The sequence below is a fragment of the Tauraco erythrolophus genome, chromosome 6 (genome assembly GCF_009769465.1).
Source record: "Tauraco erythrolophus isolate bTauEry1 chromosome 6, bTauEry1.pri, whole genome shotgun sequence".
Classification (NCBI taxonomy): Eukaryota; Metazoa; Chordata; class Aves; order Musophagiformes; family Musophagidae; genus Tauraco; species Tauraco erythrolophus.
In genome coordinates, this window is record NC_141470.1 from 14,335,637 (window position 1) to 14,351,699 (window position 16,063).

Genomic DNA, 16,063 nt, shown 5'->3' on the forward strand with positions numbered 1-16,063 from the left:
TCTCTCAATATGGTATGCTCAGTCCCCACCATGTGGGGAGAAGTGGGGCATCAGAATAGGGTTCAGGACAAAACACACACTGAGCAAGTGGCTATTTAAGGACAGGGCTGAATATTAGACCTTGCACTTTATACAGTTTATGCTTCAACTTGGAGCTCCAGGAAAGTTCAATGGCAGGAATCGGTGTTTTTCTGCTGACCTGAAGTTTTCAGCTTATACTGAAATGTCAAAAGAGAAGGATCAAACAGAGCTAATACTAGTCCACTTATAGAATAGCTTATTGACTTAAGATGCAGCAGGTCCAGATTAAATTACTCACTCTGTCTGAGGGTAGTCGGGCCTGCGTGTCCCACAGAGAGCATCTGAAACACAAGCTCCTGGTGCTCTGAAGAGGGTGGGCAGGCTACTCCTCTTGCTGAATAACTGCCTTTCTGCAGAGAAGAATTAAGATTCAAAAAGGAGAGGAAGGAGGCGAGCCCGATTGCTGTGCATTGGGCACACCATGAAAGCTGCAAATAAACCACTCCTAACATTGGCAAACAGTGGGGCTTAGGAGTCAATATGGAGGCTTTTCCTAATACCTGCATAAGTAAATGTTGGGTGCTTGTGAAATGCTGTAGTAAAAATTGTGGAATCTACTGTATTTAGGTGTCTTCAGTATGAAGCCATACCAAACAGATGATTTCAGTGCTACAGGTCTAGACTCATGGTAATTCTTCCGATACCATAGAACAGGTTGGGTTGGAAAAGACCTTAAAGATCATCTAGTTCCAACCCCCTTGCCATAGGCCAGGACACCTTCCACTAGACCAGGTTGTTCTCACCCTGAACTCTTAGATCAGACAGCCAGAGTTTTATTAGCATCTAGGCATGCCTTCTGGGTTGCAGGAACTCCAGGACATTCTTTGGTTAAAATATGATTCAAATAATCCTAATTGAAGTGAGGGGAGGATTAAAATAAAAAAAAAAAAAAAAATCAAGAACCAGTTCTTGCAGAGGCTATGCTCAAAATCCAGCTGGCTAGTGACAATTCCCTTTAGCCGAGGTATTTTGAGATCTAACTCCTGGCTAGTCTTTAATCCATTTAATAAGAACCATATTGATTATATGTCATTCTGGTTTCTAAATCAAAACGCTTTATAAAAGCCTCAGAATATCAATCCAAACTTTTACCATTATCCGCCAACTTAAGGTCTTGTTTAAGCAATCAAATACATTTGACGAACTGTCTTTTCTACAAATCTGTATCAGTATTAGTTATACTTACATGTTTCATTCTGTATTAACTTTTTCATTATTTTCCCTCTGACTTAGAGTTATCTTAATGATCCAATTTAATAATTTGAAATACTGACATAATAGTTTTTCCAGTCCTCTGGAATTTCTCCATTGTATCGAGATTGATTAGTAAAGAACATAAGTAGCCAGCCAAATGTCCAGAATTTTCTGGTGAGGGTTTTCTACAGCTGAAATATCTATCATAGCTGGCTGCTATTTAACATTGTTTTGGGATTAAAGTTTGATATATTATATTTTCTGGTTGTAGAACTTAAAGATGAAAAAAGACATTAAGTACTGTGTTGAGGTAAGATTGTTACCATTTGCAGAAGTTTTTCCTATCTGTCTTTAAATGCCCTAATGTTTTGGATTAGAACAATATGTCCAGATACTGATGGAAAGATTTCTTAAATTTAGGTTGTAGCCTCTCTGTTTCTGTATATTAATACCATGTATTGTGCTCTTGGTTTCACCATTCTTCTAAGTTTTATTCCCTCTAGTTTTTATAGCCTTCTCATTTTTGTCTTTTTTCACCATTTTTCTAAGTTTTATTCCCTCTAGTTTTTATAGCCTTCTTATTTTTGTCTTTTGCAGAGTTAGCTCTCTGAACTCCTGATGATAGTTTAGAACTGGAAGCACTGTTTCCTTATAGAGGTGTATCACAACCAGAAGAAGAAACTTTCTTGTACCTTCTCTGTAACTCCACTGCCATTCCCAAAGGCAGTAAAGGGCCTTTTGCTGTAAACATAGCTAAAAATGTATATTCAGCTTGCCTTTGCTGCTCTCAATCCCTGTACAGCTTTGAATCATTCTTTTTTCTAGTTTGTCCAGGAAAAAATCCACTTCAGCTTTTTTCCTTTCCTGTGAGATTATTGCAATGTTCTTGGCGCTATTTTTGCGTCTTCTTCAGTATTTGTAAACGTAGACTAGATTCAGGAGTCTTTCTTAAGAAACAGGAATTTTAGGATTAAGACTTGATTTCATATTGTTTACTTAATTTCTCCTTGAGCAATAACTGTTGTCTTTTCTGAATATAATCACAGAAATTCTGCTAATTGGAGAATAGTCAACTCGCCATTGTACTATGTCCCATTCAAAGGTCTCCACAGCCAACAACAGTGTAACACCAGTAGGAAGATTATGAGCTGCTGTATGTTTCTCCTACATCTGTTTTCTCCATCTTGGCTCTGGTTTTGTATACTTGCCTTAAACCAGAAACTCTAGAAGTGGTCCCGGGCCATTGGCTCTTTCATGCCGTTTCTGTACCACAAGAATGAGTGCTTGCTGCCCTATTTCTCAGACGCAGTCTATTCTTCTATCTACTTCTAGACATCAGTCCAGGCCCAGGGCAACATATTGTGCCATCTACCAGCAGATTTCCTTCTTAACAGTGATGCAAGAGCTGCAGCCAGTACCACTATAGCATCTTAAATCTTCTTTTCTAAAACTCTATTCTTGAACCTAAGTTTTTGGGTTAACCTTGGCCATGCCAGCCTCCCCAGAAACTAAAAAGGAAACACTGCAAGCATGTTATTTATGACACTGAAAGAATGCCGAAGAAAATCTTGCTCTTTAGCACCTAATTTCCTGAACTTCCAGCAGTTTCTGTGATACTGGTGAACATAAGCTTAGTGTGAACCTAATAAATGCAGGAAGGTTCATTAATTTATTCCTTCAGAAATTAACTATAAAAAGTGAGATTTCATAAAAGCTCAAGGAACATTACTGCTTCTCTGAAAGTAAGTAGTTCAAATTTATTGTGATATATCCTTTGTATGTATCCAGATATATTGTGAAAGATGTAGAGATTCATAATAATGCTTTTTTGTTAGTTTGCCAGTACATACTAGAAATAGTTCAGCTAACTTGAACTATATGTGAGGATGTAGCTACGTGTTTTTCAGCTTTTTCAGACTTTCAAAAGTCTTTGCTATCAATTTCTTTTAATAAGGGAATGATGAAATAGAAATGGGAAAAGGAGAACATTATAACTGGTGTTTATAATATAGCATGTTAGTGTTATGTACACACTGTCAAGCGTGTAATGTTTTAACTGGGAACTAATAACTGTACAGAGAATTGGTCATATCATCTGGAAAAGGGGAGAAGTTAAAGAGAAAAAATATAAATAGGGAAGAAAAGTAGACTGAAAGCAAAAAGACAATGTGTTCTAATTTTAGCATTATTTACAAATCATGCAGCATGAGTGGTTTATCTGCAAAAATAACTACAGTTCTTTTGATGACACATCTGGATTGAATTGGCAGAATTTTTCAGACTAAGTACCAGAAAGCACTGTATGTGTAGCAGCCAAAGTATTTTCAGACTGGAATTTACAAAGAGCCTGCCTCTTTCATCCTTAAACGAAGTGTGTCATAGAACTGTGGTAATACTAAATTCTGTAGAGAATCGGGGTTGAAAAGGAGTAAAACTTGCTCATTTTTAAGATCTGTAGTGACTTCAGAGCTAAAATATGCCTGGAAGATGTGATCTCCCTTGTTCATGGTTTGAGTATCACTGCAGGAAACGTGAACTGAACCTGTAAGGAAAATCGCCTTTTCTTTGGGCAGAAACAAAAGTTCTGCTATGGGGATATGTCACAATATTATGGGTAAAGGGAAGCGTGATGCCCAGCAGCCCTAGACATCTCTAAAGAGAGCAAAGTGAATATGCTGTCTGTAGACCCAGAATAATTTAAGTTATGTGAGACCATGATCTGGCATTAGCTGAGGGACCTTGCTTAAGTAGCCCTGGAGATCCATGGCGATGCCATCTTTAGCCTGTAGCTGGCTGGACAATAGCTGGTAAATTTTCAGGTGTTTTGTTGAGGATAGCTGTCATCACAGGGACAGAAATATCTCCCTATGTAATTCCTGTGTACGTTGAGAGAATAGACAAGTCGTTCAAAATAACGTGTTACTGGTTGGCGCAAACCTCCAAAGTTACTCAGCACACCAAGGACAAACTAGACACTTTTGCATGAAGATGCTTAAGGTGAGCTCATTTCTTTGCAGATCATGTTCAAGAAGGACTGTTGAGGCAAATGGTCTGGGTAGGATATTGGATCAGCTGCTAGTAGTGTCCAAGGTGAGATACTGGGGTTAGCTTTAGAGATGTACAGGCTCTTGCAGAACTGCACATATTAGACTGCAAGGGAAAAGAAGCCCAATTGATACCTGCTGCGTAACAGCCATCACACTAATGCAGTTTCTCTGCTTATTAACCCAACTTACCCTTAACTTATGGACTCATTCCCCTTTCTTCTTCCTCCTGACACAAATTTGCTGAATCTAAAACTGATGAACAGATGTGCACATCTCCCTTTGCCCTGTACCAGGTTTTCTTGCAAAGGAAACTTCCATGTACTCCAAGTGGGAGAATAATTCTGTATCCACAGTGTAGGCAGTGTTGATAACTAGTATTCCAACACTGCACAGGATGATCTGATGTGCACTGACTTTATGCTGCAGCAATTTAGCATAGTCTCTATACAGTGGTATTCAGCATCTCTCTCCAAACATTCCTTGCCCATAACTAGGCTCGACTAGAGCTTGAGGTGAAGTCATGGATCTTTCTGCATTCATTCTGGTTATCCCTCCTTAAGCATCATCATCATGCACGTTAGTTTCCAATAAGAGATCACTCTGTTTTCTAGTAATGTGTCGTGGGTTGGGCCATGTTGCTCACCAGCCTGGCTGCGGCACCAAGGACGCTGTTGCATCTTCTGCAGCCAGGAGGAAATGGCCTGCCTCTTGTTGGCAGGGTCTGTACCTTGAGTTAATTAGTTCATTATATTCAACTCAGTCCAGCTGGGTAATAATGATTGGATGCCATAATTCCCCCTTTTTGTTTTACAATTTTTTGTTTTCAAAGGTTTTTTCAAGAAGGCTTTAAGGTGAGCAGAAACCCGGTCCATTCATCCAACTCCAGCACGCTTCCCTCCCGCCAATACCACATCGGGGCTTGCGGCTTTACCTTCTTCGCCAAAGGACTCTCGCTCAGGCTCCCGGCTCTGGCTCTCGGCTCCAGCGAGGGAGTCGGGGCTTCTCAGGGTCTCACGGATGTATCACGTCAGGGTTACCAGTTGTTGCTCACCAGCCTGGGCTGCAGCACCAAGGACACTGTTGCATCTTCCGCAGCCAGGAGGAAATGGCCTGCCTCTTGTAGGCAGGGTCTGTACCTTGAGTTAATTAGTTAATTAGTTCATTATATTCAACTCAGTCCAGCTGGGTAATAATGATTGGATGCCATAGGGCCACTCCAGCAACCAGACCCCCCCACACAGCCGGTCACTCACCCTCCCCCACCCCCAGGAATGAGGGAGAGAATTAAAGGAGAAACAGGAAACCCGTGGGTTGAGATAAGAACAATTTAATACAGATGATTTAATACACAGTGTAGATGCTCACCACCCCCTCTTATCCGCAGCCTGTCTCGTCCCGAAGCTGCAATCCTGGACGAACGCAAGGCCCCGAAATAGAGAGGGGCAGAGAGAGAGAGAGATAGTACTCCGAGAGTGGGAGTACTTGGAGAGAGAGAAAAAAAAAAAAGGCAATAGAGCAAAAGCGCAGCAAGCGCAAAAGAACAGAAGTGGCGAAAGAGCCAAAGCGCAAAAGCCCTCCTGTCCGGCTGACCCTCACCTTTATACTGGGCATGACACTGCATGATATGGAATACTAATTGGCCAGTTTGGCCCTCAATCTTAAGTTCCACCACAAATCACAAGGGGAATCGTGTCCCCCTTGTCCCAGCTATGCTCCCCCCTTATCCCGCCGTGCTTCTGCACTCCGGCACACTGAAAAGTCCTTGGAGTCTCACGTCCAACCACAAACATCAGCTTGCTATCAACATTCTTCTCAGAGCGAGCCTCTGAGTAAAACCAAAACACAGAGCTCTTCTAGCTGCTAAAAAGAAGAGCTAACACTGTCCCAGCTAAAACCAGGACATAATGTTGCAGAAATTATAAAACTGTAATCCTGAAAAGAATTCAGTTGATTTACATTCATTTCCTACATTCACACTACAATCTTTTCATTTCACAGAGTATGTTTCTGACCTCCTGTGGGCCAGATCCAATATCGATAGAAGGAAGGTCTTCCCTTCTGGACTCTGGCCTTTTTGAAAGCGTCCAAATATAAATTCAGATGTCTATGAGCGAATGACACAGAAAAGAGGCATAGGATGAGGGAAATCTATACTGAAAAGCTGTAATTCTAGAAGAGCTTGGGATTCGTAGTGGGTTGTTAGTTAAACATGAACTAATTGTGCAGCTAAAAAATCTTGTGTTGATAGAATATTGGGTGAAGATACAGAAGCTATATATTTATTTGGTGCTGGCACAAGCATTCATTGAACACTGTGTCCTGTTTTGTTGTCTATAACTGAAGGAGCATTTAAAAACATTGGCAGTGTTCCTATAAACCTGCAAAAATTGCTAAGAATGCGTTTATGCTTTCTGTTCTGGATTGCTGCAAGGTACTCCTGCTGCTTTCTGAGCTGACAAATAGTATGTGATTATATCAGGGCAGGACCATGTCCCAGCTAATATGCTTCCATTTCAGAATGATTTATTATTTCAGACATCGTGATACAGTGGCACTATTAGAAAGTTTTTGGCTAAGTTGGAGGCTCAAGCATGTCTCCAGAACATACACCACAGAAATGTACTGTAGGACATACTGGCCAGTGACACATTCCAGACAATTCATTTGCGTGATTTACCAAACACATGATTAAGTGACTTGATTACAGTCTACAGCTGTCTAAATAGAGAACAAAAAGTGGATAAAAGATCTCTTCAGTCAGTAGACAAGAATATAAATAGAAGTTAAGGTGAAATATGTTTAAACTAGGAACCAGGTGAATACTCTGAATGATTTTAGATGAAGAATCAGGTATATAACTAGCAGTAAGGATAGTTATTCCTAGATTGTTTCAGAAATTTTAAGATCAGTTATCAGACCGTTCTCCTGGCTCTGGCTCTAATTTGTACTGTCTTCAGCATGATAAATAAACTACATAAGGTTACAGTAGTCTCTCCTGTCTCAATCATCAGCTTATAAAATTTACTGTTCTCGTTGAACTCTGAACCTCTGCTAGCTATTCAAGTGTTAAAGCAGCTTGAGCTTACAAAGCAAGTGGGTCTTTTCTTGATTTAGTATGTTGTTCTGCTACACAATTAGATTCTGAATCTAATTCTGATTCAGGCTGTTCAAATAGTGAAAATAAACTTAATCTGCCTTTTTTTTTTTAGCTTCAATTGAGCCTAAGGATTTATACAAGCACTAGTGAGTAAATGAGGAAGATTATGCTGTCATTAAGATAGCACACTCACCTGGAAAGTAGCAAGTTCAGGGAGAATACAATAAGATAGTAAAATCACTTTGAAAAAGGAGTGAAAATAATATTATGTAAATTTTACAGTGTGTTGAATGGGAAAATATAAGGATTAACAATTAACAGGAGGAAAAAAAAACATAATAGTGAAGATGCCAGATTAGAATTTATCTTTGGGTGAGATAGGTGGAATGATGAAAACACAAGATAACACAGCCAAGTACAGTGGACTATTCAATAAGAGTTTGAAAGGTAAACTCTCAGTATAAATTGGTCTATGGAGGCACAGACATGCATTTTCATAGCTGCTAGATGTCTGAGGTGTTTTTTTGGCTTTGGGACTTATAATTCAAACCCTTTGTCTAATCAAGATCAAATTAAACTTCTGTTCTAGAAATATTATGGCTTATTTTGTCCTTTCATACAATACGATTTGAGGATCAGCAGATTTTTCTATTTCTAGATTATGCCTTTAGATATTTTTGAAGGCTGTCAACTATCTCAATGTGATTAGAATTAGGCAGAACCCATACTCAGAGTGGTTATTTCTTAGGAAGACTGCCAGACTTCAGAAGACATTACGTTTGTTACATTCTTCTGAATAAGTAACATTCCAAATAGATTAAATCCATTAAAATAATGGAGCATATCAGGAATGTGCAATCTAATCCAATAGCTTACAATTACTGCAGCAGATGGCTGCTTGCCTAAAATTTTTACATGTGATATGTACCAGCCTATAGTAATATACCAGAAAACAGGATAAACTTATTATTTATTCCCTTGCTGTTTTCAAGTGCTGACTTCCTTTTCTACACTCGTGCAGAAAATCTTAAAAGAAATATTTTTTTATAATTTGTATAAACTGTGACTTATCAGAAGCACGAAAAAATATTACATCTAAAAAAAAGATGAGCTTTTTACATTACAATCAATTTGTTAGGATGCTTAACCACATTAGTCCCACCACTAGCATCTGGACAACAGGGTCCACACTGTATGTCCCACGGGCACTCTTACACCCTCACTAAAACGAGGGAATAAAGGATGGCTGAACTGTTGTTCAGGTCCTTCACTAATATAGGTAATCCAGGTAGGGTTTCATATCAATAAGGAATGAAAGTTAGGTATTGGAATCACTATTAAAGAATTAAAGAATTCTAGTTATTCTCAGGTAATTCAGTTTCCTTTCTCCATAGGCATCCCTGTTTAAGGAGTCCAAATGCCTTTTTGGTTCTCTTCAACTTGCACAATAAGCTCAGTTAAAATAATAAAGCCGGTGCATGTACCACAGCAGAATTTTAAAAGCCTAATTTTTCGAGGAAAGGCATAGGTACTTAGGACTCTTCTTGTGCCTATACAGGTTAGGAAGTTAATTTAATTGCTCTTTTTTGGAAGCACAGAAGTTGCTTTTTAAAGTCTCTTCAAGGCATCTTCAGATCTTGTTCCATTGTATTTTATGTTGCATAAAGACATAGTGTTTCTTTCTCTAAGAATGTACAGTCTAAACTGTCACAGTATAGAGGGAAATGCAACATATCTTAGTATCACTTTTATTTCATCACAAGTTGTACATATAGTCTATAAAATACTCAAGTTCTTCATGTCATAATGAATGTCATGATTATATATTTGAAAAGAGACTGTAAGAACAATTCATTGTTGATTGCAATAAAACTCAGTGCTGAGGGCTAAAATTTATCTAAAAAATCCCCACTTACTTAAATCGATCCTCTTTGTAAGTATATGAATTACATCATCTTCAAAAGCATCCAGCACCTCCCAGTATCTTAAGTATACATTTTAAGATCTAGAGAAGACCATATAGCTTGACAAATACTTAAAATACAGTAAGCTTTAGCAAACTAACTTTAGACAATCATATTTTTTTTTAAACATTTTAGCTGCTGCATTTCTATTTATTCCTAAACTGACAACTAGACAGAATCTTAGCTCTGACTGAGCTTCAAACCTTGTCTGTTTTTTCAAAAGGATTCTAGATCTCTCCCTCAATAGATAAAAAGACTGTTACTGGTGGGAGATGCATTACCAGTTAAATACTCAGTAAATGAAAAGCTTTTAATATTCACTGAAATAGAGATTCACTTGAAACATCGAATTCCTGTTCTTTGAGTGTTATTATTTGACTATTTTCTATCATAGTGCACATTTTCTTATTGGTATTTAAAGTGATCCATATCAGATCTCATCTCTAGTCCTAGTATTTTAAAAAATAGGTCCAGAAAGGATCTCAGTAAGTTACGCCGTTCACTCCTCTGACCCAGTAATACGTTTTTCTGAAAGCTGTTTTTCTTTTTTTTTTTAAAGACTTCCTTAATACTCCAAGACAATCTATTTCAGTGGGTCACAACCCTCTCGATACGTAGAGTTAGCCATGTTGAGCCTGAATCTTCCTTCTTGCAATCTAAAGCAGTTACTTCTTATCCTAAACACTATGAACACTGATAACATTATTCTGATTACTTTGCTCTTTGAAGCAGCCTTATTAAGTATTTAAAACCTTAGAATATCTCACTTCAGTCTCATTTTCTCTAGACTCAGAAAAATCTCTTGAATTAATTTAATGTTTCTCCTTCTCTCTAGATTGTCTTCCATATTTCTGGTCAGTCTCGCTGGCCTGTACTGGAATTCTGCAATCTGTCTAATGGACAGATATGTTTCCTGGGGTGTGACATCTGCAATAAGAAACAGTATTTTCATAATGCCTTATTTATGATGAATAGAAGAAAATGATTACAAACCCATTCTCAAAGATAAATGGGAGGGCTTCTTCATTCACTTCTCTGACTGAGAGAAAGCTTAGTTAATACACAAGTCAGATAAATGGGCAATACCACAGAGATTAATAAATTCTGGTAGGATGAATAGAATGATAAAAGAAAAAGGGGTATACCAAGTCCATTTGAAGGACCACATATAGAAGCAAGTTTTCACATCTGACTGGCACAAGTGACAAAGTCTGCAGTCTGCTCCCCATGTGCAGTAAGTAATGTCAAGCTTACCCTTCAGAATTTTGGTATAATGCTTACATTTTAAGCTAAGCATTAGTCTTTGTTTTATATGCAAGTAAAATGAAAAGTCTTTGATCTCAAGGTGCAAAGGGTTCTGCTGATCTGGAAAGATGAGTCAGAAGTGACTCATAACCTGTTTTTTGGCAAGATACTTAGAACATGGACAAATTACAAGGTGAATGGTAGGAATCATTTGAAACACTATGCTCTCTCACTGTCATTTAAAGGCTGTATTGGTTTAATGTTACATGTTTCTTTTTCTCTGAAACCTCACAGATAAACCAAGGTACAAGGTTTCTCCTCTGTATAAGCGTTTTACTCTCTTTATTTAGATTTCACAGACTGTAACATTCTGCCAGTAACACTGCCTATGTGGTACAACCTATCGTAGACAACAGTTGCTATCACCTGTGATCTTCTGAAGTTCAGAAATCAAAAGATGACTCACGGTGTACAGATTCCAAAAGAAACCTTCCGGTCTAACATTTCTGATTCTGTTGTGCCCTTTTTAAAGGGTGTCTGTAGTGTCACACAGAACCAAATAAATGTCCATCAGCTAAATATATTAAACATCCATCATTCAGTATCCTGACTGTATTACAACAATAGCATTTAAAGTCAGCCAATTTCTGGATAGATGTTGCAATCTCAGTACCAAAGGAAAACAGTTTCTTCTTTACTGGAACCACTGTCTATATCTTAATGCTATTATTAACAAAACAAGCAATTGCTACTTACTCTCTTTTGTTTTAGAGTATTGCAGATAACAGAAATGAGGCTAACCAAAAGTAGTATTTCAAGTCTGAGCCAGAAATGTCTTTGGGAAATGAGAGTAACAAATGGACAACGAAACCATTGAGACAGATTGCTCTCAGTTAAGAGTTACGTATCTATTAGCTGGATTCACCCACATTAGGATGTGGGAGATGTACACTATGCCAGGAGGGTCACTGCCAACTAGAAACTCAAGTGCACTGGAATATTTATCCTATAGCATCTTAGTCCATAAGCTTTCTTTCCTGTTTCCTCTGAAACATAAAACATTATTCTTTCTCATTTAGCAGAGGACAAAAGTACTAATTGCTTATGGCCCTATTAAATTAAGATCAGATAGGAACCAGTTAACAGTTGTGTTCTTTTGCCAGCTTCATCGCTGAGAATCTGCAGTGTGATTCTTAGAGCAGGTTAAAGGCTTACTTCAGAAGATATTGAAAGGAAAATTCTTCATTGCAAAAATGAAAGCAATTCATTACCTCCTTTGCCTTAACACAGACATGAAGAAGCAAGTTGTCCGGAAACACAGTTCTGAAGAAAGCTGGAGGAAAAAAGGCAAAATAAAACACTGCCTTGATCATGCTTTTCTTACCTCATTGAATCAACTTTGTGCGTTTATTTTCTTTCATCTAATCTTTGCTGGCCACAGAAAAACAAATTTTCTTAAACTTGCATCACAACTTATGATAATTGTATCATTATTACAAGTAAAATTTAGTTTTCATTTCTATTTTAATTTCATTTCTAACAATCCAAATATTCTGATTTACCAAAGATATCCTATTTCCGTATTCATTTGAAGACAATGAACTGGCTTGAAACAATAAACAGTGTCTCTTTTCTGAATAAGAACGTATCTTTTATGCATGTGTGTATGCCATTCCTACTTCTCCTTTCTAATTCTCATCACTTAAGCTAATTCCATCCTTTTACTCCAAAACAAGTCTCATAACTGGGATTCTTGACCTCACACTCACTAGCATACAAGATGCTTCCAATTCTGCACCTCTCTCGCCTTCTGAAATGTGTTTTGGACAAAAGCGAAAGTACTGCCCTGTGAATGTTAGTGCCACACACACTGGATTACCTCAAATTCTGAGTATATTTTTAGAGGAACCAGAAGCCCAGCCTCAACTATGCCTGCCCAGGAGGAAGCACCAGAGCTAAAAGTGAGCTCTTGAATTCTGCCAACTCCTTTTATTGATTCACCTGCCACTAGTTGTGGTTAAAATTGAATGCAAGAAGTACAGAGAAGAAACAGTTCCATGCACGGAGCAAACCAGGTCTTGCACAAACTTTGTTAATTTGGACTTACCTTAAGCAGTGTTACACCAATCCTTTCATTTTGAATCTTAGACTCATTGTCTAACTTTGTCATGGAGGAAGAACTCACCTGTTGACTAGTTTAGCATTAGCATAACATCCAGAGGTCTCCAGAAGCATGGAGGGAATTGGATCTTTACAGGAAACTTGTAGTCTAGTTCTGCATGCATTGTATGCATAAGAGCAAGTAATCTAACATACATTGTAAAAGGCGGCAATGAGGAGGTGGGAGATTCTTGATAGGAAAGGGAATGAAGACTAATTAAGAATATTATCCATAAAAGGTATATCTACTGTAGCAGCATAAACTTCAGTGTAGCCTAATTTGGCCTACTTCTTGACCAAAAGAAAACAAAAAGTGGCGAGCGTTGCTTTAGAAAGTACTTTAAGTGTGTTCTTTTGTGTGCTTTTCTGTGCTCCTTAGCATCCCTTGGCAGCTGTGAATTGAAGTGTGATCACAGATTTAATTCGGTTGTAATTTTTCAGTGGGTTATGACCAGAATTAGTGATGTGCCTTATATGGAGATATATTATTGTTGACAACAGCTCAGTCAACATTCACATGACCCTCCATCTCTGTTTTTGAAAGATTAAGATGCCTTCGGTTACAGTTACATCCACTTCTGCAAACATGCCCTGAATCAGCCTTTGAGGACATTTGTACATTTTTTTACCCTTGCTCTTAGAGTAACAGTGTCACATATTATGTATTAATAACAGACATTTTAAGGTGGATTTTGAATACATTCATAATTAAACATATTTTTGAAGCAAGCTATTGTAACTTGAAAAGATCTAATTGGAAATACATATTAGCATTATAGTTTATTAAACAATGACGTTTGTTACTTCTTTCTGAATTTAAAAATTGCTTCAGTATTACTAAGGAGTTTAAGGAAAACCTGCTATCGGAAAGTTGCTGGCAATGTTATCACCAGATATAAATGCTGCCAATGTTTTATTAAAAGATAAAATGTTATTTTTACCTTATTATTTATTTTAGGTTTTAATATTTTTTTAAAAGGAAACTAAATGGAAAACTGTCATGAACAAGCTCATTTGCATCCATTTTTCAGTCAAAGCAAAAATGAAAATAAACAATATTAAAGTGATTTTTTTTTATGTACAAACACAAAATGCTGAGAATACAGCATACTGAAACAAGCATAATTTCTGTAGTCTTAAAATAATCTGTTAGGAAAATATATGAACAACAAATGTAAAGTACAAGTGAATGATCTGTACGTGCCAGCTTCAATAGTGCAACATTTTATTAATGACAGAAATATCTGGTTTTAACACTGCTCGTGTTACAAAAAAATGCAGTGATAGTAATGGCAGCAAAGGGGGATTTGGCACTGAATATATAAAATAGCAAAAGCACTTCTCAGTGGTCTTCTAAATGGATCAACAAAAAGCTTATTAAGCTTATTAGTGGAAAATAAACCAAGAATTCTGTTCAGTTATATAAACTGGCCAATCAAAGAGCAGAATAAAAATTTCTTTGTGTAAAATGGTGTAATACAATTTACACAAGGTTATGTTAGGAATGTTACCTTTTTCTCAAGTCAACTAATGTAAATGTAAACACAAACATGCTAAGAAGCATTTAGCAACTTATGCATGTGTTCATTTGTTTTTATGCAATTCAAGTGCACAGCATATAAATGTTTAGTACTAAAAGGAGCATTTCTAAAACTAGCTTTATTTGTGGCTTGCTTACATACTTGTAGCCTAATCTATGCTTGCCCTCCTCTCAATTAAACCTACAATGGTAGTGTTCCTAAAAATATATATATGTGGAATGTTTAAGTTTCTTGTTTAAAAACTCAACAATCTAAAATGTAATATAGTAGAGTGATGTTTATCTTACTGTTAACTATACATGAAGTTTTCACGTTCTGCTTTCCATATGTATATTTCAGGATGTACATCAAACTTGAAGGCAATATAAGCTATGTCTGTGACGGGAGAAAAGATGTGAGGCACATTAAAATACACTACCCATTTTAAAACAGTAGCTTATGTCTTCTTTTTTTTAAAAAAAAAAATTCTTTAATTCTCCTAAAGTTTTACATACAAAAACGAAATATGATCTTATTTCCTTAAAATTTAACACCGGAAATTGGTGCAAGATAAAAATCTATTATGTGGTTGACTTGGTTTTAAACAGGAACCTGAGTAAGGGCAGGAAATATAGTATAATGACTAAAAGAATAAAATTCCTTAATAATTTAAGTAGCTGAACAGGTTTTTAATGTTCTACCACAAAACAGCAAGGCAACAGATGATAATAGCCTTGTACTCAATGAATTATCATGAACACCCACTGCAAACCTGAATATTTTCTGCAAAAATAAAACATCAGATTATGCACAATAATAAAAAGCATCAGAAATAGATGCACCTGGATTTTTTTTCCTTTTTAAACCACAAATATCAGAATTCAGCATTTATGTCACAGTCCTTGAACAGTTGCTCTGAGATGACTACATTAAGCACACTACTGCATTAAAGTAGACACCCCACAACAGGCTTGCACTGCAACAGTAACAGAGTTTTCATATAGGCACAGACCTTTTCTTATTCATGTTCAAAACCAACATGAAATAAACAACTCGAGATTGATAATATTAGGATTCATCCCACGTTTCCTTGTCAGCAAAAGTTCTTGCCACTTTGGTAACTGAAGTCACTGAATGTTTTTAAAAATTGCAGGTACCTCAAGGAAAAAAAAAAAATGAGTTCTGTATTCAGCAAGGCAGCATTATATGAGGATATTTTATACCAACTAAGGCATAAAGAACTTTGCATCAGGGTATGCAATACTCAATCTTTGAATAAAGTTTCATATTCTGTGTGGCGAAAGTGCATAGGAGTGGGATTCCACTAGAGTAGAAAGAATCCTCTCACAGTATTAAGGCCTTTCAATTTTATGTGAACTGTGTCAGGCTACAGTCAGCACAGTGACAAAAAAAATAGGCTATCATCATACTGGACACCACTGAAGTTTTCTTAGCATGTCTTGTCTTCCAGTTGTCGTTCATCTTCTTCATCAGCTTCCTCAATAACCTGAATTTCATCTGCTTGAGGTAAAGATGAGATCTCAGTCAGCAACTTAGCTCCTTCAGCTTTTTTTTCTTCCTCTTCAATCGCTTTCTTCCATATTTTGTGATTTTCACTGAGATGGTGTATTAGCTGGCAAAATACTCGTCTACCTTTTTTTCTTTGAGCTTCTGTAAAATTATAAGCATATTTCCTTGTTTGAGATTCAAAGTAATTATAGTTTACACATACAAAACTAATGGCATGTTGTAAGA

At 37.1% G+C, this 16,063-nt stretch overlaps 1 protein-coding gene across 1 annotated transcript in view; it reads right to left on the reverse strand.

Annotated features, from left to right (window-relative positions):
* Nucleotides 1-14,840: 14,840 nt before the first annotated feature.
* Nucleotides 14,841-16,063, reverse strand: part of PDE3B (phosphodiesterase 3B) — a 92,498-nt gene continuing 91,275 nt past the window's right edge. The window contains exon 16 of the mRNA XM_086614174.1: nt 14,841-15,979. Within this exon, the coding sequence (XP_086470300.1) occupies nt 15,759-15,979 (221 nt within the window). The 3' untranslated portion in view covers nt 14,841-15,758. The remainder of the gene's footprint in view (nt 15,980-16,063) is intronic.